Source organism: Leuresthes tenuis, unplaced genomic scaffold (assembly GCF_036924035.1).
Source record: "Leuresthes tenuis unplaced genomic scaffold, fLeuTen1.0.hap1 SCAF_9, whole genome shotgun sequence".
Classification (NCBI taxonomy): Eukaryota; Metazoa; Chordata; class Actinopteri; order Atheriniformes; family Atherinopsidae; genus Leuresthes; species Leuresthes tenuis.
Window position 1 is genome coordinate 5,561,038 of NW_027325363.1, and position 23,176 is coordinate 5,584,213.

At 44.4% G+C, this 23,176-nt stretch overlaps 1 protein-coding gene across 3 annotated transcripts in view; it reads right to left on the bottom strand.

Moving 5' to 3' along the window:
• The window catches only part of cdon (cell adhesion associated, oncogene regulated), a 31,350-nt gene extending 8,538 nt beyond the window's left edge, over window positions 1-22,812 (bottom strand). For all 3 annotated transcript variants that reach the window (XM_072391994.1, XM_072391995.1, XM_072391993.1), the window contains exons 1-11: window positions 22,339-22,812; window positions 9,828-9,966; window positions 8,285-8,563; window positions 7,646-7,792; window positions 6,714-6,857; window positions 6,340-6,630; window positions 5,987-6,256; window positions 2,383-2,657; window positions 1,863-2,037; window positions 821-937; window positions 91-294 (exon numbers count right to left, since the gene is read on the bottom strand). In XM_072391994.1, coding sequence (XP_072248095.1) covers window positions 91-294; window positions 821-937; window positions 1,863-2,037; window positions 2,383-2,657; window positions 5,987-6,256; window positions 6,340-6,630; window positions 6,714-6,857; window positions 7,646-7,792; window positions 8,285-8,563; window positions 9,828-9,900 — 1,975 coding nt within the window. In that variant the 5' untranslated portion in view covers window positions 9,901-9,966; window positions 22,339-22,812. The remainder of the gene's footprint in view (window positions 1-90; window positions 295-820; window positions 938-1,862; window positions 2,038-2,382; window positions 2,658-5,986; window positions 6,257-6,339; window positions 6,631-6,713; window positions 6,858-7,645; window positions 7,793-8,284; window positions 8,564-9,827; window positions 9,967-22,338) is intronic.
• Between the last annotated feature and the right edge of the window lie 364 nt (window positions 22,813-23,176).

Sequence of the window (23,176 nt, forward strand, 5' to 3'; positions counted from 1 at the left end):
GCTTTATTTCCCTCAATTTCTGTGCTAAAATCGGCATTGGGACACTCGTATGAGCAGGGGCTTCGAGTTATGGACTATGTGAAAACTCACCAGGCTCCAGATTCCTAATTTCCACAGACAGCTTAAGAGGTGAGATATTATCCGCCGCCACAAGCCACTCCGCACTGCGGCCACGTCTGTACTCCACTCGGAAAGCTGTGATCGGAGAGCCGCCATTGGCTCGCGGGATCCAGGCGACGTATGCCGAACTCTCAGTGGCCATGGAGATGGTGGGGCGGTCGGGAGCTTCGGGTACTGGGACAGCGACAAATAAAGGATAAAAAACACAAATCGTCAACCATCTTATCTGCAAAGACGAAACATGTTCAGGAGGAAAGAAAAAAGAAAGCACATCACACTGAAGCCATGGAGGATGTATACTTACAACCGGGGCTCTTAGTCTCAGAGTTAGAGAAAAGCAGGAGAGACAGAGACAAAGGAGGGTTAGTGAAGAGTCTCAGCATAGAAAGCTGGATTGTAAAGTGAGTAAAACATGCAAGCACAGACAAAGACTCACACAAACTCATATCTGGCCCTTACAGTTTTCTGTCACAGCAACATCCAAAGAGTCATTACAGGGTGTCAACTAGTTTGTACTCCCAGGCACAGAGAAACAAAGCAGACAGCGTTTAAACATGAAGCTCAGAGACCTGTGCAATGAACTCCACAATGACTATCAACATGGCAGAAATCTCCATAATTGCCTCTGAAGCATCCAGTCCAGCAGCGGCAGCAACAATACAGGGTTCTGCATGGATTCAGTGGTTGTGTCGACATGTACCTCTGTCATGTATGACGACTCCAAAGTGGGTGTTGGTGGGTCGGTCCTCTGGAGCTTTGGGTGGCATCGAGATCACCGGAGGCTTGGAAGGGTTCTTGTTGGAGGAGGCGCTCTTCTCTAAGGTGAGAAAAACAAAGAAAAGTTGGGAATAAGACAACAGTAGCCATCAGTTCCACCACAACAACACTGATCAGCTTTAAATGTTGTTTTGTAAACTTTCCTTCTAGTTTCATCTGAGTTTCGGGTTTCAACTTTGCAGCCACAACTCAGCTATTTGGTCTGAATCTTTGAATCTTCCAAAAAAACGCTCAACTCTTTGAATCAGGGCTGCAGATCCCAACATCACGCGTTTGTTCCTTTACATTATAGAAATTCAGCTGTTTGAAGCCAGTATCATGCATGGATCTACACTTTACCTTGTTTTTAGGTGATGTTCTGGTGGACCCACATCTGGATACATATTGGATTTTTTATGTCTAAAAAAAAACAAAATATTTGCGCAAAATCCTTTCGGATGTCTGATTCTGATCATTATATTTGGGTTTAGGATTGTAATTGGAAAGACCGATCATCAGATACAGTACATAAATAAGTTGTTTTGAGACAAAACTTGGTTAAAAATACCTCTTCTTCCTCCTCTGGGGTAGAAAAACAAATTTCACTTAAAAACAAACCGGCTCCGGTACATTTTCTTTACACCCACGACTGTAAAATGTAATGTGCTTTGGATACTTTTCTGCTCTCGTGAGACTGCTTATGTTAATCTATCTAATCAATTTCCTTCGCAATGACTGCTGAATGTTGAGTCCAAGAACAACCAGACGCTCTTTAACTCAGAGGAACTGACACCAAAACCTGACATTTACTGTTGATGTTTTAGGCAGCTGAGGATTTTCCTCTTTCTGTTGTAGTTGTGGTGAAAAGGGGAGTGCTCACTGATCCCCACGACAATGTCAAGAAACACTTGCGACACACACAGGAATTAAAAGGTGAGCAGTTGTTTGGGTGTTGTTTTGTTTGTGAACCGGTGATTGGAACTGACCCTTTCCGGTGCGGAACGTGAGCATGGCTGGTTGACCCTCGCCTGCTGAACTTCGAGCCACCATCAGCACCTCGTAAAGACTGGAGGACTCCAGCTCTGACAGCCGCAGGCTTTTCTCACTGCCAGGGACACGAACCGTCTGCCAGCTTCCCACCACTGTTCCCATTTCATCAACCTGACACACACACACACAGATACAAATACATGACTAAAATTGACAAAGAGAGCACAAATTTATCTTCCTCTGGTCAACAATCCTCCACAGTTCAGAGATTTTCCGAGCTAAGAAACGAAGCCTGTGAGATTTTCTGTCACAATTTCCAACTCCCAACAAAAACGGAGTCCTGCTGCCAACGCAGTCTTTACTGGCCTTGCTGGAGTTTTATAGTCAGAGTGAAATGATTACTGAAGCAAACACAGGGTTTTAAAGGGGAAATGACCAACCTCTCAGTCAGTCCACCTCTTGGCCCTTCAGGCAAAAGAATTCAAACGAAAACAAAAGGCAGAATTTTCTCCTCACCTTGCGATATTTGACAAAATAGGCGTTGATGGGGCTGCCTCCATCGCGCCCCGCCCTCCACTCCAAGTCGTACATGTCAGGCTTGTGAGTCTGCGGCGGGCTGATGATGATCGGCGCCTCTGGAGTGGGGCGCTCGCTGCTCCTGCCAGCCGGGGCGTTATTCCCGTCGCCTTCTTCGTCGGTCAGGAAACGCTCGTGGCCCTCGTCGCTCTGTATCGGGTGGACTGATGGAGAAGCCTGCAGCTGCACACCGGCAGTGGTGCCGAGCAGTGGAACTGTCAGTGAGAAACATGAAAAATCCTTCATCATTCGTCAGGTTTAATCACAGCACAGACAGTGTCATACTGCTCGTAGAGGTAGTTAAAAGTGATATTCGTCTTTACGATGCATTTAGAGAAGATGTCCAAAACCTGCTCTATTGTCAAATTGTAAACACCTGCAAAGACTGATTTCTAGATAGTTAAATACATCAAATGCATGTTAAAATATGCTCAGATGTTTTATACAGCAGGCACAAAGAAAACATGGGATAAAAAAAGATTGATTCAAAACATTCCCTCTTTTGGAGATAACGACCAGTTCACTCATTTTTCATCTTTAAAATGAATGATTTTTGTATCACAACAAAATCTGTTTTTTTCTAAAATGTAATCAATGACGTCTGTTCAAACGATGCAAGAGTGAGTTAAACATGTCAACAATCAGAAGATTAAGTGAAAGATTTCAGAAAACCAGGCTAAAAAGAAGAAATCATCCAATTTTGGTTCAAATTCCAATTGTTTTTAGTAAAAATTGAGAATTGCCAGATGATGCACTCTGAGTGCTCGGTTCTTAAGTATGAATGGCAAAACAGCAGAAAATGTACATTTGTGGTGAAAAACCACATCAAATTCTATCAATCCTGGCTCATTTGATTATACAAACCAGTTTTATTAACATTCATGCAGCCATTTTTCAGAACACTTCAGATCAGCTAAATCTCGAGAGGAATCCCGAGTCAGTAACTGTAAAACATAAACTTGAATGTTATAACTAAGTTTAATAGTCTGAGGTATGAAAGTCAAACACTCCAATAGCCAATGTTTTCTGGTTTTCATTTATTTGGTGAGAAAAACTAATAAAAAGACAACGAGAATCCATTTGACATACTATGCACATTGCATAGGACAAACTGTGTTTTATTTTGGTTATTTCATTTCTTTATCATAAACACGCATCAGTGACGGAGCATGATGTAATTAAAGCTCAGTAACTCAGTGAGTGACTAACAGAGTGGCCTCACATTTGCACAGAGGACAAGCAGCGCTGGAAAGTTTTACATTTGGAACCGGACCTTTAATCTACATAAAACAACAAGGAAAACCATGGTCGCTGCAGTACTACATCAAATCCCACTTTGTCTTTTCTTTTTTTTTTCTTCATGAAATCTTTACCAGAGCCAGAGCCAGGTCCACCTGGGCAAACCGAGCGGGCTGGAAGACTTATTACAGCTGACACTGGTTTGGCAGAGCTGCAAACAGTCGACTTTGAGCTGCGCTGCTGAGGTCAAACACCATCATAACTGAATCTAAAAGCCTAAACAAGTGAATAAGGAGGTAATGCAGCGGGGTTTGCCACACTGCACTGAGTCTGGGCTCCAGTGACAGGCTGTTGTTGGTGTGCGCTGCATCGGTTCACTTTGTAAAACAAACAGTCCTGAAGCTGGTAACACTAGACCTGATCCTGGGACTGAGGCCAGCTGCCACACATTCCACACACCGACCATTAAAATACCGAAGAGAATCAGACCTCAGCACTACATCCAGTCCTCTGCACCCTCCCTCAGCCCTGCAACACTCTCGCCTCTCCACAGCCCTGACTCACAGCCCAACCACAGCCAGGGCTGCTGCTCCAACACACTCCTAAAGGAGGGGGCGGGTAAGGCCACGGCAGCCTCACCATCCTGATGGAGGGGAGCGATATATCTCAAGTAAGTGCTACTACACCTGGACAGAGATGGACTGCCAGGTTCTTCCCAGAAAAAGGTCAGTCCATTAGAGGAAAGCACCTGGGAGTAAATGTGATGGTAAATCACAGAGGATTACAAGCAGAGTCAGGGAGCCTCAGTTTGGACAGAGCTCAGCTTATTGGAAAACTTGTGGGAGTATTTTTAATTTTCCTGACTGACTGCCGGGACAGAAAAATAGTTCCCTCCTGCTAAGAGGAATGCAGCTAAAGATTAGTCTCTTGATGTTTCCTAATGTCGTTTCAATTATCTGATTAATCTTTGGTTCAAAAAGCATAAAGTAGGGTAAAAGGCACAGTCTCCTTGTGATAATCAACTGATTATGACTGCAGTCGTAGTTGCTGTTGCAGGGCTGTTTGATTAGTCTTTAGATACATTTTTTAAAAATAACCCGTGTTAATGAGAAGCTCAACAACGAAACAGCCTACCGCAGCATGACACCTCACCAGACAGATAAAAGCAGGGTGTTGTCATGGTGATGGAAACAACGATACCAAACAGAAAAACAAAATATTTCAGATAGGTTTCTTGAGATTAATCACAATAACAGACTTGACAGATCACAGATGCTGTTTACTCTGAATGCAAAGGGCATTGGATAAGCTCCTGTGCCTGGTACCTAAAAGAACACAAACTGACCACAGAGTGTTTACCTCTGCCGCGCATGTCCCGATTATCTGCTTCTGTGTATAAAGGTGGTCTGCAGCAAAAGATCCTAACTCTTCCTCCTGTGGTTTGTGGAGGGGAAGCAAATGTTTAGCCGTGAACCCGCCTGATCCAGACTGATTTGTACTCCCTGTGTACCGCACGTATCAGCATTAATCACTCAGCAGATAGAAGGGTGAGCTGAGGAATGGGGTCTTGGCGGAGAGCAGCCAGGGAAAGGAGAGGAAGGGAGTCTTGGGGCCGGCCGGTGGAGGAGGAGGGCTGTAATGTGTTAATAAATAAAAGGCAGTTGTGTACGATGTTGACAGCTGGGTGGTCTGGTCCTCGTCATAACCCTCCACGACTACTCCTTACATTCCAGCGTCCGGGGGCTTATCCCCGACGGTGCGCACAAAGCTCACTCTCACGCTCAAGCTCAGTTCAAGGCTCAGGAGGAGGGCGGCCTTGGCCCAGCCTCCCTTACCAGCACTCAGAGAAACGCACACATTCACACTCACAAAGCAAGGACGCCCTGCAGATACTGTATGCACAGGCCCAACTCCTTCCAGCCATCCCAGAATTTACAATGATGTGGCACTTCAGGAGGTTCCCCCGTTACTACGCTATTGTCTTCAGTCCTTCAGTGATACAAAACCAAAAAAACTATCTTTGATTTTCTCCATTTAAGGATTTATTTTGAGGATTCTCTCCACAACCATTTCTAACATTTCATAAGCGATACTTTTCCCGCTTTTATCATATGAAAATAAATCTAAGTTGCACCGAACTTGTGACACATAAAAGATGAAAGTGTCTCTGCATTTCTTACTTGAAAGTATTTTTGCTTTTCAACATTTCATCCCCATTTTCAGCTAATCAAAAACTCCAAGCAAAGTTGAGCTCCACATGAGCTCAATTTATAAGTCAGTGTACAATCAGCTGGTGAACACATACCTGACTGTACTGTGAGCATCCCATGTGACTGTGCTGAGCCAATCCCGTTGTCTACCACACACTGATAAACTCCCTCGTCCTGTGGTGTCACCTCTGCAATAACAAGTGAGGATCCAGAGATTTCAAAGTGGTGTGATGGGGCGAGAGGGTTGGCATTGAACAGCCAGGTGATGTTCGGGGAAGGGTTTCCTCCAGTAACACAGCTCAAACGAGCAGAAGAGCCAAGAAAGACGAGCTGGTTGTCCAGGCCCTCCACGATAGAGACGGGCTCTGTGGAGGAGAGGGCGCAACTTTAATCTCACCGTGGGCTGCAAGCAGTCCCTGCAGGTGCTCTTTTGTTGCGTTTTCCTTACCGAGAACGTTCACAGTGTAGTTGGCGCTGACCACAGTCCCCTGCTCGCTGTCGACAGCGCAGGCGTACCTCCCTTCATCGCTCCTCGCCAGACTAACAAAGACCAAGTTGTTGTGCTGTCGTTGGTGAGAAGCTCCCAGTGTGACCTCATTTCCATTCTTAAACCACTTTGCTGCAGATACGAGAGCTCCAGACACGACACACTCCAACGTCAGCGGCTGTGACTGCTGCATCGAAACAGTCACTGGGGCGGTGGGATAAACGACCCGCACTGAGGAGGAGGGGTCGGAATCTAAACAAGTAAAGAAACATGTCGGTAAACTTCAGCTGAGAGGCGAAACTTCTGCGCCTTAAATGAAAAGTCATCCGACTTACATTTGACTGACAGCTTTGTTCCATGAGACTGTACGATGGTTTCCCCAGTAACAGGATTGATTGCACCACATTTATACATGCCCTGGTGCTGGGCTGAAACAGAGGTAATCTGTAGGTTTCCAGATGGAAGGACTAAATAGTTGCCTGGAAAGAGAAGGCAATTATATCAGTGACAGCACAGAGAAGTAATGCACAGTATCCATTAAGTGTCATCTGCAGGTGGAAAGAATTCATTTGAAAAAAACAGGTCATTTTTGTTTCCAGTGCCACGTACATTTCTGGAAAATATTAAATCGACTCCTGTTCTCTTTTTTTATTACTTTGTCAGAGTTGTAGTAATACTAACAAGAGATGTAAAGAGACAATTTGAGTCGAAAACAGCTACTCACACTCGTCAGTGAGTGAATTCTTGCAGCATCAAATGTACACACTGACTACACTGAAATACTCTTTTAATAACTGGTATGTACTGTTGCACGTCTTAAACACGTTTCCCATCAGGCACATACATAGTTTAACCTTTTTCTGGATGCAAATATGTCATAAAGTGGAATATTTTTACATGGCTTAGAAATTATTTCTGTTCACTATAAACCAACTCATTGCTATTTAATGTGAAATCTAATATTACTATTAGCAACATGTATATATCTCTCCTCTCTTTTAAAGTCAAGATTGTTTTTTTTACTTTTTTCATCTTTTTCAGCCTAATTACATATTATATGATACTGATGGAGATGATACAGTTGGAATCTCAAGAAAAGTAGCTAAATTCAACAAATACCATTTAAATTTCCAGGATTTATCTGCAAATATCTGGTATATTCGAACATCTTGGATATCTGAACTTGAATCTATTTTTGTGTATTGTGGTGTGTAGCGTTATAATGTAAAAGAAAAAGTGTGCATTCATCCACTTGTTTTAAACCCACCTTCTGAAACTTCCATCCAGTCCCCTCGTACTTTCAGTCTCGGACGAGCTGGAGGGACACTGTGTGGTAGAGGACACTCTAAAAGAACCGTGCTGCCCTCCTGCACTGATAATGACCGCCGTCGGCCATCTTCATATTCTGATATTTCTGCGTGAATGGAGAAAAAAAAAAGATTCCCTTGATTAGCCTCATTGTCTGTGGAATATCAGGCCTTCAATGTGCTCTGAGTGAAGCTACTTGAGTTGAGCTGTTTGTGTTGGATCCCTGGATTTGTTTATTGTTGCGGAGAGTGATTCTAGTCATGCTTGATACAGCTCCAGATCAGGGTCAACCTCTTAATGTAGCGCCCAAGAGCAAGCAGCATCCCAGCAGGAACATAACACGCTTACACACAGGAAAGCCCAAGGCTCATTAAGGATACCGGTCAAGAGGCATCTGGAAAGTTGCCCGAGTAAAAACTCCTACTGCTTCCTTCCCCCTCCGCCACTCAGCAGCAGGCAGCCGAGGACAGGCATTCTTTCAAAGTGTTCAACACTCACAAAATGGCCTTCCTTTTCTCAAGGCCACTTCCTGCCTTTCTTCAACACTCTTTGAAGTGAGGAGAAATATGCACAGAAGGGTAATTCTCCATATCCGTACCTGCTAGAGCCACACGAGCGAGGCGGCTGGCGATGGCCGGCCCGTGGTCTAAGCGTGCCACGCACTGATAGACGCCGGCATGGCTGGGCGTAAGGGTGGATATGGTGAGGGAGCCCTTGCTGAGCTCCGCACCAGGCAGAGTGTCCCGGTCCAGCGGAAGGCCTTGGAAGCGCCAGGACACCGTCGCTGACGGAGGACTCACCAAGCATTGCAGACGAGCCACAGAGCCTCGACTCTGGACCAAGGAGGCTGGCTCAGAGCGGAAAGAGAGATACTGAGCTGGAGAGAAAACAAGAGAACAACTTCAGAACATATTCTCATTCAAATATGGAATGAATCGATGCTGTGTGAAGCGATACTGACACATGGCAGGATCTGAGTGATTTTTGCTGTATTGTGTTTGGCAAACAAATTCAAAAAGTCTATTGTGAGTGAAAACGTGGTTATCGTCCAGATTTCTGGAGGCACCAAACCTTGTTTTGATGAACCTACCAAAACATTAGATTAGAAAAGTATCAGTAGTATTTCACCATCATAATAGTTTACATTCACAGCCCTGTTACCGTTTATGCCCATCTTATGAATGTACGTAGAATATTTCCCTTATTTCTGACCTGTTTTGGTCTCCAACAGCTTACTGTCGTTGTCAGCTGATCTCTGATTTAGTATCAAACACTGGGTTTGCAAATACTGCTACTAGAAAGTGAAGAAAGACTGCATGAATGCTGCGTAGAGCTGTGTATGCTGACTATCTTTGCACCGTCAGCAGCATTACTCATCACACTCGTGGCTATGACTGTTTAAGCAGACGACTATCGTCAACTGAAATTAAAGGAAAGATTGTCTCTCTTTCCTTTAATGCTGCTATTATACTATAAGCCCACCAATAGTTTTATAATATGTTAAATATTGAAAAAAATAAAATTATTTGCACTTACATTTAATGCCCAGTGAGCAAGATGTAGTGACATTTAGTGATATTAACGACAACTAACTTAATATCTAAGCTCAAATACAATGGCCACAGAAACTGGTTGTTATTCAGTCATGAAAACACAACAATTCTAATTATTACTGCCACATATTTCTGCTCTAATGAAAACATAGTTTTAAATATTTTAAGTTTCTTTAAATCTGTCAACTTTCTCTCATTTAAGTAAGAAAACGGTCACCTGTCTGGCGTGTCGATGAGGCACAACTACAGAAAAAGCGGTTTAGCTAAACAATAAGGGGATTAAGCTAAAGTAAGATCTTTGACATTAACGACAGTGAACAGTTCACCCCATCTTATAACATGTGTGATTTTCATTTCTATGCAAATTCAGCTCCACTGTGAAGAGATTTCAGCAATTTCAAATTAAATTATTTCTCAATATTTAATATCCAGTTCAAATAACCTGGCGTATACTTTATCTGTACTTTCAAGTGGTAACTTAAATTAGGTGTTTTGCAGTGAAAATTCAATGTCTTGCTACACTACGGGAAAACATTCCTTTTTTCCTTACTTTTTAATAATCAGACATTCAGCTACACAACAACTTACATGAGCAGTTGATTAGCAGGGCCTGGCTGAGACACAGTACTGTGGACAGGAGGACCCTTAGGCCACTGTCCATGGTGCACTTTAACACCTGCCAGTGGCCGTGTTGCACGCTGTGTACGTCCTCGTCTGTTCAGAAAACCTGAAACACAGACAAGAGGAGAATCTCATCAAAGCAAAGATCAGCATGGAAACATGACAGCACCCGCACGAGCAGAAAAGACGCTAATGAACAACTGAACAAGCTGGAGGAGGATTTGAGATGTGGATCTCAGCAGGAAAAAAATCCATTAATTTACAAATGAATCCTGTACGACAATCCTTCAAATCTTCACGACACATCCTCTTTACACGCTCCTTGATCTCCACCTCCCACCCTTACCCACTTCAGTGTCTCTGCAGAGGCTGGAATGTCCAGCTTCTATGCCTCCATCTCTCCCACTGGGCCACTCAGATCTCCCGCTAATGGAGAAGCAGCAGAGAGACTGTCGCCTCACTCCTAATATCACTCTCTTGTCACACTGTGTTGCCTCCTCATAGGTTCACTGTAGCCTGAAGTTCAGACCAGACACACACGGGGAGACAAGAGAAAAGCCAAAAGGAGAGACAGAAAAGGAGTGGAGGGCACGTAATTAGGAGCATTCCTCTGTCCTTTTCAACCAGACCCCCCTCCGAACGCAGCACCTCCTCCTTCTTTTTCTCAGAGTAATCCAGGCAAGCTTTGATCCCAGGTTCCTGGTTGGTAACCAGGGTTGGAGCCTAAGGCTGCAGGGACAATGGCCGTCCAGCTGTGATATTCACACTGGCGCTTCGGTGGCTTGCAGACATTAACAGAAGGGCCAACCAAGGCTGAAGGGTGGGTCAAATTAAAAACATGATGTTTGGGTGGGATCACAAAAGGTGAGCAGGTTTCTAACCCTCATTCTCCAACTTAAGAACATGTTTCTTATATTTGACAATAAACCAAATCAGTATGATTAGCCTACTCTCACGGCTGCAGCATGGCAAGCAAAGGAACATGATGGTTAATATTTATTCTTGTTGTTAAATGTTAATAACTTAGCCCCCAGAATGTATACTTCTGATCAAATCAACAAGTAAATACATGCATCTGTAGTTTTTAGTCAAACTATTTTTTCACAGAAGAAAAGTCACACATTGTTAATATTTTAGCATCAAACTTTAAGAAAAACGTCAATTACCATAAGGTTTAATAGCACAACAGAAAAAAAACACAAAGATGAAAATGAATTGTTCTCCAGCCCCTACAGGAGCTCAGTTTCTATTCAAACACTAAACAAATCTGAAGCCATCTTTTGAAATCCCACGAAGGAGAACTGAAAATCAGACAGGTTTCCATTACGTGATTTGAAGTGAATAAACTAAACAGTATAATGTCACCAGAGGCTATACTGCCAGTGGTTGTAATTCATAAGAAGAAGTAGCTGTGTTACCCGGTGGAAAAAAACAACAACTGCGGTGGACATCCTCAGAAGGAGAATAAAGAGAGCTCCTCATCAGGAACTACTCTCCCCTCTGGGAATATCTGGGATATTGCAATTTAATCTTTGCCAGGTTAGGAAGGGATCCAGAATATTTTCCCTTCCCAAAATGTGCGTCGAGTCTCCTTCGAAAGAGGCAAACATACCCAGCTACTGATGCACTCAAAAGCTTTTTCCATAAACTAAAGCTGCTTCACTGAATTTTAATTAAATTGTGATCATTCTCAAAAATTGCAACAAAGTTTTATTTAAATTTCTTGTCTTTATGTTGTGTTGTTATTTAATAGCAAGAGGGCCCTAAACTACGCCCACGTTTCAGAGAGGAAGTTCTTTTATACTTTTATAGATGGCAGAACCCACATGGAAAACTGTGTATTTAGTCAGTCCAGTTTAATTATAATGCTAAGTACTTGAGATGTCAAAACTGTAAACTTCTTGAGGTCATTCCCTCCCCTCCGCTACTCGCCCTCTTCATCGTGCTCTCAGAGGGCATCCTCAGAGGAGGCGGAGAGAAGAAGCAGGAAATAATAAACTCTTCCAGCTTCTGGCTCACGCCCCCTTCTCACCCCAAGGTCGAAGGTCAGGGAAGAGCAGAGGGAGAGGATGAACCAGCGGGTGTCTAGTGGCCCTGGACCAGCCCCCTGAGGTCACCCCCGGCTCTCTCTGTTCCAATCCAACACATTTTTACTGCTTTTACACACAGTGTACCTTCCACACTAAAGAAGGATAAATGTGCTGAAAAGACACATTAAAAGCTCCTTAAGATGCCTTCTCAACTACTCCAAATTGAGACTGATTGTCACCGAACATTCTCATCACTAAGCAACAATCTGTAGGTTTGTCTTTAGGATTAGGAACACATCACATTTTGTACGTACGCCTTGCTTTTCAGGCTCAGGTTTAAATGTGTGCATGCTCATTCAGGCAGATCAAACCCACATCTTGCAGGCTGGCGTTTCTCCAACTCACAAGTTGCAACAGGCTCTGCGTACTGCCCCCATGTCATCAGTGGAAACTATCGTTCTCTCTCTACCAGAATAATGATATATAATTACAATAATAACAAGTGCTATAACAATGCACAGTCAAGCATATGTGCACTGGCACATGGTATGATGAGAAACCAGAGGTGTTTCTGTATCCACCTTTTTGTCTCTCATCTTTTTAACAAGTTTAGTCATCCCAGCTCACATATCAGTTGGGCACTAAAGTTCCGTCTGGATGCCCTTGTATAAACACACACAGCTGCCTATCTGGCCCATCAATCTGGCACAACGAGGAAACACAAGGGCATCATTCCTGCTTCTTATCTATTTGGCTTTCCTGTGACATCCGCCACCATGAAGCCTCCTCCTCAGTGGAGACAGACACCATGAGGATATCTTGTATCCTTCATCACAGAGACTCATCCTGACGCTGGCAACACTGGCTGCGTGGAAAAGGCAAGTCGTGTTTCCTCGGGAGCGGACAAAAGCTGTAGAGACTTTTTCACAAAGGGAAAGTCCATGTCAAGTGAGCTCTGATGAGAGCCCTCTCCTTTACCTCTCCGTTCTGCTCTCCTCAAAACTCCAGTCTGGACTTCTTAAAAGGAAAAAATCCAGCGCTCCAAATGTCTTCCCCTCATGCTAAATCTGATCATGTGTTACTCTGTTTTTGTAGTTAATCTGTAAATGCATGGCCATTCTCAAGGTGGGATCGACAAACTATAAATTGAAGAGACAAGCTTGCATTAAAAAAATGACTCTGCAATTCTGAAAGTTGACACACAGGACAGTGTCTGACACCTGGCTTAAAAGCTGTAAAGGCAAGAAAAAAAGAGATACACCACTTTTTAGACTTTATCTGTCATGCTTCTTGCACACAACTCCATAATAGAGAAATAGCATTGAGGGACAACCCCTTTATCTATATATCTATGGAGTAATTCAAAACCCAAACACAGGAATAGAACAATCAATCCCCCTGCAGGACAAGAGGGATCCCTGGTGATGACACGGGAGAAAATAAACACACTGACAGGCTGCCCTAAGGGAAGGGAAAGGGATCTGAGTTCTGAGGCGATTAGCACCTGCACTTCTTTTTCGGCCTCCTCTCTGCAGGAACTACTTAAAGCCCCATCTGCCCCCATGTGGGGAAGGCCCATATCCCTGTCATATTGGGTAAACAGGGACAAAAGCAATGCGGCGAAGCATCAAAGACCTGGAGGGCAGAGGAAGAACAGGTCACAACTGGTGCTGCTGACTGAGGCTGGGGCCTGGCCTCTCTGCTTCACAAGACTGCACAGCTGAATGAAAGCAAACATCGTGAGGCAGCTCTCAAATTTGATAACAGAAGCTGATCCCGACGGTGCTGGCAATCTGTGCCAGAGTGGCACTGATACAATGAAAGGCTTACTGTCAACAAGAAAAGTGAACTGCAACAAATGCCCAGAACTGAATGAAGCTTATGGAGAGTCATGGGAAAGCAGATCAGTGGGGTGTAAGAGAAAGAGCAAGTCTTTTCTGGTATGATGGTCTAATCTGACCTGTGCGCTGAAGCAGATTCACATGCTATACCCCAAACCTGTCTGCACTCGCCCCACATCTCACTGACAGAGGATCTGTAGCACACACATTCCTCAGCTCCACAGAGAGCGCGAACAACGGACACACGGGGAAAAAAACAGACACAAGAGAAACACACACACAAGAAAGAGATGGGAGATAATTCAAAACTGAGTGATGGGAGGCAATGGGGGGAAAGGCAGAGTGAGATGGGGGTATAAAGAGGTGAAACATTCATTGGGAGGCGAAACACTGCCAAGCCCCGGTTCCTTTCTCCTCCCTTCTTATTTGGCTCAAAGATAGAGGCGTACAGATAATGGCATCCACGTCTGCCAACACTCAGCTCAGCCCAGAAACTTGGGAAGGGCCTCCCCATAGAAGAGACTCTAAGGGAACATTATGGGCTTCTTGTATTGGTCTGGGTGAGTCCACAGAGGCAGCCCGGGGCCACAGAGAAAACTGATGAGTGGAAACACTGGGCTTTTGGTATGGCCTAACTCTATCTGATTAAAGACTGAGATGTTATTAAAAGTGGAACAGACTTAGACAGAAGGGGAGTGAGCTAAAGTAAGGAGAGAAAAAGAGCGCGATTTGTAATTAGCTGTAGGGATTAGGAGGAGAAAGAGGGGTTCTTTTTGTTTTACAATGAGAAGTACGAAGAAAAATCACATTCAAGGGGTGTAGTTGATCTATACAGTGAATGACTGCCTTTGTCTGAACCTTTTCTGCAGAAAGTTAACACAAGTCTCCTCGATAAATCATTTAAACTGAGTGTAACTGCAGAAGACAAACGAGGCTCATCTTCAGGGACAGTCTGCTCTGTCTGCACATCTGTCCACAGCGCCGACGGACAGAGAATCAGCAGTCCAAGAGGTGCAGGGTGATGAAGAGGCCAAGATGATCCCAGAGCCCGCTGACGCCAAAGTCCTGACTACACTGCCGTGGTGTGGGATCAGACCAGCAGAGGAATGAAAGGAGAGGCCCTCAGGGATCAGACAGTCACTTCCCACAAAGCCCTGTTTACCAAGGACACACACCCCCACCTCCTCCCAACAACGCCTCCGTTCACCAAAGCCCGACCCTCCCAAAGTGCCAGGGCCGGGACCTGGGAGACAGCGCTAATTCCACCCTAAGGCTTGTTGGCCGAGGACACAAACAGAGAGCTGAGAGTGTAGAGGACGGGAGGGGGTAGAAAGATTCAGACAGAGGGAAAAGAGAGTGGGGACTGAATGGTACAGTATGTAAGACCCATCTTAATTGGCGATTGTTCTGAAATGTCTTGTTTTTCCTGGGAATCTGTGAGGGGGGTGTACAGGAGGGTAGGGGAGGTACGGTTGTTTCCCAAGGTCCTGAACAGTGGGATTAACCACTGGGACGAAACTCAATAGCAGCGTTGGACACTGGAAACAGATCCCCGGGTATCACCGCCATACAAGACCACCTCAAGACCTTTTGCAAAGAGCATGTAACTAACAACCCGTCCTCATTGTCTGAGCTCTCTGGGCCCTTCCAGCTGATTTCACAGGCCTTTCAGCCCACGGGGGAACATTAACTCAGACGAAAAGGTAATTCTGATTGAAAGGAGGAATGCACAAGATGGCCTTCTCGCCTGCAGGGTGTGTTTTAACACTGATCTCCAACATGTGCCAAGAGTCTGATTCATCCCGGCAAGTGGGAAGAGAGCTGGGATTGTGCAGCCATGGCACCAGAGCAGGAGGCCACACATTCACATTCCTCAATATCAGTCTTCATTAGAGAGATGATGGGGAAACACTGATGCGATGCAGGGGAGGGAGAAATGATCATGACTGCCTAAAGTCTTAAAGACGTCCATCTTCTCCGGGGGACTCATGATAGTATGTGTTTTTAAACGCTGTTGTGTGGGCATACAGTGATCTGATCCAGCTGCCCCCTCAGCTGAGTCTTTCGTCCCTCCCTCGCTCTTCTGGATTCCATCACTGCTTATGTCTCTACGGCAACAAGCGGCAAAGACGCAGACAACAGTTTCTGCTCAGTCTCCTCCTGATCGGTCTCTGGCTGCCAACCAAAAGCACTCTCAAACTAAAACATACATTTAATAAAGTCATTTCAAACATGTGCAACAAAAACAAAATGACAAGGTGTCCAAACAGATACGAACAAGAAACCGAGTTTTACTGAGTCAGTATCTGAGACCGACAGAAATAAACTCCAGCATGTTGCTTTCAGGGTGTTTGCCTTATTGTTTGTTGCCACAGAGGCGTGAGAAAGAAAATACGCACGGAGGTTACATTCTTCAGGGTGATGAATTGACTCTGCAAGTATGATAAAGCGATGCCTGTAGATCCAAGGAGGGAGGATTTATGTGACAACCTGAACCCCACAACTAAAACAAACATGTAAAAAGGTTTGAATATAATTAGTCCTCTTCACCAATTCCACAAATCTCTGCAAACAAGTTAGCTGCCTTAAAAGTCTGAGGACCTCAAGATAAATATGCATTCCCAAACAGAGTGTGAAAATGCTTTATTTGGTTTGTCCAAATGTTTATCCGTCTCTCCTTGTAGCACTCCTCACTTGTTGTGCGGCACTTGAATGAACGCAAAACAAACTTGGTGGTGATACATAAACACACGCGTCATCGGAGTCTCCGCTTTTGGCTCTTCAAATGAAGCCAAAATGTTTGAGTTCCAGGGCCGGCAGAGGGGAGAGGGGTTTATGAAAGATGACACAGCGCTCTGACGGCACCAGGACACACACGACCACAGGGTAAAAGCTGTGAAAGCACGGTGCATGCTAATGAAGAGCAGGTAATCTATATTTGTGTTTGTTTGCTGCTGCGTGAGAGCCCAACAAAGGGAAGATGATTTATTTTGCTGATTGAAGTCAATCAAACCGGAGATGTTTTCATCCGGCACGGGGCAGAAATACAGAGTATCTGCTCTAATCTTAAAACATTCTCAGAACAAGCAGAACCATCATGGTTTTATCCCTCTGACTTACATTCTTCTGCTCACTTTGAATATCTTGTGTAAATAAGGGGTTCAAATCCTCCCTAAAGGCCCACATCTTGGAGAAGGGAAGGCCCAAAATGGCACCCACAACCGCAGGCCCAGAGGCAAGTGGCAGCAGCAGTACCCACACTGCCTCACACTCTGATCTGGGAGAAAAACAGCCCTTCAAACAAGAAGCCTGTTTGTCAGCTGAAGGGGAGTGCCAGCCACTAGTTTTGCCTTAATATAGTCTTGCTGATCCTTGCGCTGGCTTTTAAACAGCACACACATTCTGGTTCACAGAAAACCCACGTCAGATGTGACTTATTGGTTCAACATTTGAAATAGAAAGCTGCGGTCGCAAGCAGTTTCAAGGGAAGGCTGACTCCTGGGGCCCGTGCCGAGGTGACGGACTGAAGCGGGCATAGCTCGTCGGGTCACTTACAGGAAAAGGAAAAGAAATTAATCTTGCAAAAAGGAAGAGGCTGAGGATGCAAAAAATATCCCCCTCACATGTTCTTTGCTGTGAGGGTTGTCAGCATGGGTTTGGTTCACAAGTTCACTGCCTGAGGTTCTCCTCCATGGGGTTGAATTTAGAAAACTACATAAGACAAGGCTGCAGAACAATCAGTCTCATCAGGCTTTCACTTGACAATCACAACAGAAACGGCAGTTTTTCATGCAGAAGCTGCATATAATCCAAAATGCCACGTTGGGAAACTTTTTACACGTCACTGTAGCTGCATAAGCCGTGAGGCACTCCCTCAAATAATAATGAGTCCTATAAATAAAGGACAGACCTAAATCTGTAAGATCTAATTTGTGAGCTTCTGAGTGATTTTCAAACTGGGTCTGGACCAGAGTTTTGCAGCGTCTGTTGTAGTCTTTTAGCTCTGGTATAAAATCTGACCTATAGAATATTTTCCTACATTCAAACACTGTCTCCTACTGAGTCGCACATCTGTTGTCGAGGCGTTTTCATTATCTGAAGCCACAGTGTGTTCTTCCTCAAAGCAACCATGTGTGTGGTATTGGTTTACATTCCCTTATCGTATCGAGGACATAGACATATATATATATATATATATTTAGCTGAGGCCAGTATTTCCACTACATTATACAGAAAGCAAACCATCTTCAGAGAAGAAGCAGACCTCTTGGCCCTGCCTATCTCCAGCCTGCGCTGCATTTTAGCAGCAGCCTGGAACATCTGTTTCTGCTGCTCCAAAAACTGTTTGTTTGTCTTAACAATTACGCCCTGATGTTTCTCATTTCATTTCTCAAATCTCTCGAAAGTCATTATCTGGTTTCAAGTCCTTCAAGGTTCTGAATTTTTAGAAACTCAATCCGACCATCTGTTGAAAGCCAGTGTATACACTGAGCTACTTTCTGCTCACCTCTGACATTTCAGAGGAGTCGCACCAGAGGAAGCACGCGGCTTATCTGAAACCTTGCAGGGTAACATGCTTGCGTAGCACAGCGAGTCAGCGCCAAGCTGTTTGGATCATCTGTCAGAGTGGGGTGGGGAGTGGAAGAAATTAGGAGAGGGTCCCACTGAGAGAAATATGCGTCGCGTACTTAAAATAATGATAGTGTGAACCGGGAGCAGATAAGAAGTGCTACTAATGATATATTCACATAAACACCAGCGACACTTTCAGCTACTGCTTTCACAGTCCTGGATGCTTCATCACAGACTCACTTTACACACTCACAGTTTACACAGGGAGAAACTTAAGGTGGAAAGTAACATCGTTTTTTGTTGGCACTGCAGCTGCACTCACAAACCCAGCAGTCCCAAGAACTCCGACCTGCCCATCTTTCCCAGCGACCCTCTGCTCATGGCTGCTGGGTGTTGTCAATCAGCACCTCCTGGCTCTTTGAACACAGGGGGCTCTCTGGCACGCTGCCTAAAACTCTCCTCTGTCCATCGAAAGGGGCCCGAGGTCCACATCTATCCTTAACAAATGGGAGCTGAAAGCCGCAGAGTAAAAGGCAAGTATTAGAAAATCGGAAAAGTGCTGCAGGATGACTCAATCCCTGAGCAATGAAGAGTGTCCTGGGATCAAAGCAAGCCAGGTTTTCGTTTGGGAATAGTTTCTTGATGGGTCAAACATACACAATAAAACAGCCCTCTAATTTCTTCTATTATGAGCTGAAATGGATTAGCAATCAAGAGATTTAGAAAATGAACGACTTGATTCCAGCAGTCTAAATATTATAAAGATGATTACATATTATGTGACTGCTCCAAACAGAGAGCTTTCTCGTGTTTTAGGATTCCTTTTTCTTTATCCTATAGAGTGATAATGTGAAATCCAAATAAACAAGCAAACCTCACTGTGATTTAGGGTTTAACTTAATTTCCATTGACCTGAAGGTCATAGCTGAGGACTGCTGCTTGCTCTAGAAAAAGGAGAATGTGGGATGTGCCCAAAATATGCTTTAGTCACCCACTCAGACACACCCTCTCCCACCACGCTCACCTCAGGAAAACCTTTATCCCCATGTTCTTTACTAAAAGGCTTCAACAGACGAAGTTAGAGCTGTAACTGACAGCAGCTTTTATAATCTGTGAGATTACAGTTCAAAATACCAACTACAGCCTCCCAGAGCAGAAAAAAACAATTTAGAGGCCAAAAAACAAGATATCGTTTGCCACTTTTCCTTTTTATTATTGACTTAAACTGTCTGTCCATCAAATAATCATGAGTGCTGCAAAAAGTAACTTCCATTTCACGTCAAAACCACAATATTTGAACTCTAATATGACCTCAGTTCCTGCTTTTACCTTTAATAAAACCATACCTCCGCTGTTAGTATTCAAGAATCATTTGTCACTGCTGGTGAGCATGTGGCTGTGCGAATATAATACTGCATCAGAAAAATCAAGACAGCCATTATGAGCGCAGGGGCTGGTATCATTACACATGCTTACATTCAAATTGCCCACTTAACATAGTTTTCCTCCAGCAACATGTGTTTATCATTAACGAACACCCTAATGGCTCAAACATTATTCAAACTCTCTTAATAGCATGGCTGCACTTTGTTCGGGTCTGTCTGATAAGAGCCGGGCCACTAATGGTTTATTAATTTCCCCTAAAAGCACGCTGTGAAAACCCTTTTTTAAAAAATGGCTGAGGCTCTGTTGTTTCATTCCGTCACATTCCCAATACTTAGAAGCACTGTGCTGGAAACAGGATGGTCACTTGGACTTTGAATAATTAATAAGTCATTGAATTAGGCTTGAAATAATTAGTTATCAGTAATAAAACGTGAATTTCTGTTTGTTTTTTTCTGTAAAAGAGTCTTTTCTGTGGCTACTAAAAAAATAAAAAGTCAGTTCTATGAAGCATTAAGCCATTTCAAAATATTTCCATCTTGTGGAGCAGACAAGAACTGCCTTCAAGAAGCCTATATCTGCCACTTCGATGTATAAACATCATGCTTGGCTGTCAGGCTTTCTAAATAAAAGGGTAAGAGCTGCTTTCTATGAAAACACAGAGCGAAAACCCGGAGTGAAGAGGCCCGAACACACTGCAGTGCAGTCAGATTGATGGCTAAAACAAAAGAGAAAAGTTCGAAAGTAAATGTCAGAAATCATCAAGTTAGTTATGTTTAAATGAGGCGAGCTGGAGGAAAGAAGAGACCACAGGATGATTAAAAACAATAAACACCTTACTTGCATAAAAAAAAATGAAAGATTCCTGAAACACTCCGTATGAAAACGTGAGCCTGAACACAATGACCAAAATCTCTCTGTCCCCGTCTCAAGCTCACCCAATACTGGGAGGCCCTGAAAGGATCGAAAAGCCATCGGAAGTGTCCTCTTGTCCCCCAACCGATGCAACAATGCGTGAGCAACCGTTTGAACTTGAAAGTGTTTTATCTGAGAGCAGCCAAGTGTGTCCCACTGACTGCATGTCAAGCATTCGAGAGGGATTCAAGACTTCGCTCTGGATACCTTCTGAGTGTTGGGTTTTCTGAGAGACACCCCTATGTAATAGAAGACGTTGTGAAGCTCTGGTGATAAGGGTGAGCAGAACACTGAGGAAATTACATGACGGAGAAAAAAGTGAGAACTAGTCTCAGCAGCTACAATATTACTTCTACGCTTGTCACTTTCTGCTTCTACTCAGCGGAAAATCCCGGTTTATCATTGACTACAGTTATAGCACATCTTAAATCTGCAGATTTTAGTTAAACTGACAGAAGGAAAGCTTCCTTTAACTGTATTCAAACCTCAAACACAAAACAGTGAATTACAAGGTGCAAAACTTTGTCATCCAGCCAGCCCTGAGCTGTTACTTTTACATTTCTACATCTTTTTTTGTCCTCAGCGTTCTCAGAGATTCCTCTTCGCCTCTACTGCTTTTATCCTGTCAAGGAAAAGTTCCCGGTCAGCAAACAATGACACCTTCACTTCGGCAGGGTTTTGTGCTTGCTTTGTGCAGCCATTTGTGCACTTGCCAAATTTCAGAGCAACACTCACATTGATTCACCAACATTTATGACACCCTCTGGGGATTTAACAGAAACAATAAAGGCTTTCTATCTGTGGAGGAAGGAAAAAAAAGATGTCAAATATTAGTGTAAGCCACCATGTTTCTACGGGGTGGTAAATGTGGCTGAAAGTTGGCTCCTGGAGGAGACCTAGTCTAAAATATATGTAGAACTTCATGTGTCCCTGATCATTCCCAGCTTTTATAAAGGTGACGCCAGCGTGTTTAGGGAGGGCCATATCTGCCATTTCAGAGAAAAAAGTTCTTTCATCTTTCTAAGGAGAAATGTTGCCCGCGGGCCATGTGTTTTTAACTGGGATGTTAAGCGAAGTGGAGCTTCCCTCCAGAGTTGTTTACCAGACAAATATTTAGAGTTTCGCTCATCTCAGAGACAAAAGAGTCGAGCTGTGTCAGCATGCAGAGAGCCAGCTGCACAATAATAATGCTGATCTGAGAGCCGTGGGTGGGATTCTAAAGAAAATTGTTGCTCCAAAGAGCCAACTCGTACTTTCTTCAGAAATCCATGGGTTATAATTGAACAAATGTGTAACCTGAAGTTGAGTTGAAGTCTTAAACTAGTCTAGAAAGTGTTCACTAATCAGTGATGTCACTGTAATGAGGTACATAAAACAAATGTAATGCAGAGATTGTGGCCTAATTGTTTAAATCTGAGTGTGACACATGCATCATGGACTCACACGCACACACACAGCATAGTGTCCGTACAGGGGCGCCCACGTTCACCAGCCTGACTCACAGTGGCACTCCGTGCTGCTGGTTTCCACCGCTGCAAAGTTGAACAAACACTGCAATGTTTGAGAAACAGATCAAACTGGAGCTCTGGCTCTTTGAGCTTCACCTTTGTTTTCTCATTCCAGACAAGCCCAGCTGGCTTGGTGCGCACACCGAAGCCTCCCCGGATCCCCCTCCCGGCCAACTCGCCAGCCACCCCGGGACTCCCCTCTCCGTACGTGCCCTGTCTCCGTTCTTACCTCTCTTACTGGAGCGCAAAAGCTTCGAGACGTCTGGTGAATTAGCAGCAAAACGCATAATTCTGGTGGCAAATCCGTACGGGGCCCTCCATTAGAAACGGGCTCAAAGTGCAAAGTGACCGGAGGAACATGAAAACAGCCGGAGGTGGAGGGGCAAAGAGAGTTTTTAGACCCGAAAAGCAGCGCCAGCTACGGGGGCCAAGGTGCGCCAACTTCCCCTGGTCTGAACTCGAGCTGTGGTGGTGGACTTTTCTCTGAGCAAGTTTGTTTGAGTAAAAGCGTTGCGTCCCAGCTTTCTCACACACTCTCTTGTCGTGTGTCTGACCCGTTACTGTAACTTCTCCAGCTCTGGGTCTCCTTCTCTACCACTGCCGCTTCCACACACGCATCTTTGAAGCCAGTGTCGAATTGCTCAGCAAATCATGGCAGCGGCGAGGCTGATCGTCAAACCAGGAATGTCCCAGCCCCACAGCTCCGTAAGTCTCCTGGAGGACGGAGGGAGGACGGAGGGAGGGCGGGCGGGAGCAGGGGGGTGTTACCCGTATGGACTGTGTAGTAACAATTTTTACAATCTAACGGGAAAGTAACTTCCTTCTTGCCCTCTGCACGTGTGGACGTTGTTACCAGGACGTAAAAACGCACCTGAACGCGTTCTTCTCTTTGGGTAACACTAACCTCATAAAGCAGTGGGCTTTAATGCGCGATAACGCATCCCAAAAGTAAAAATCTGTTTCATGTAGGGATTTCAAAACACGGAGACAGTGTTGGAGTGGACAGGATTTTGTTCATGATTAAAACAGATAAGCAAACATATCACATACTAATGAAAACCCAAATT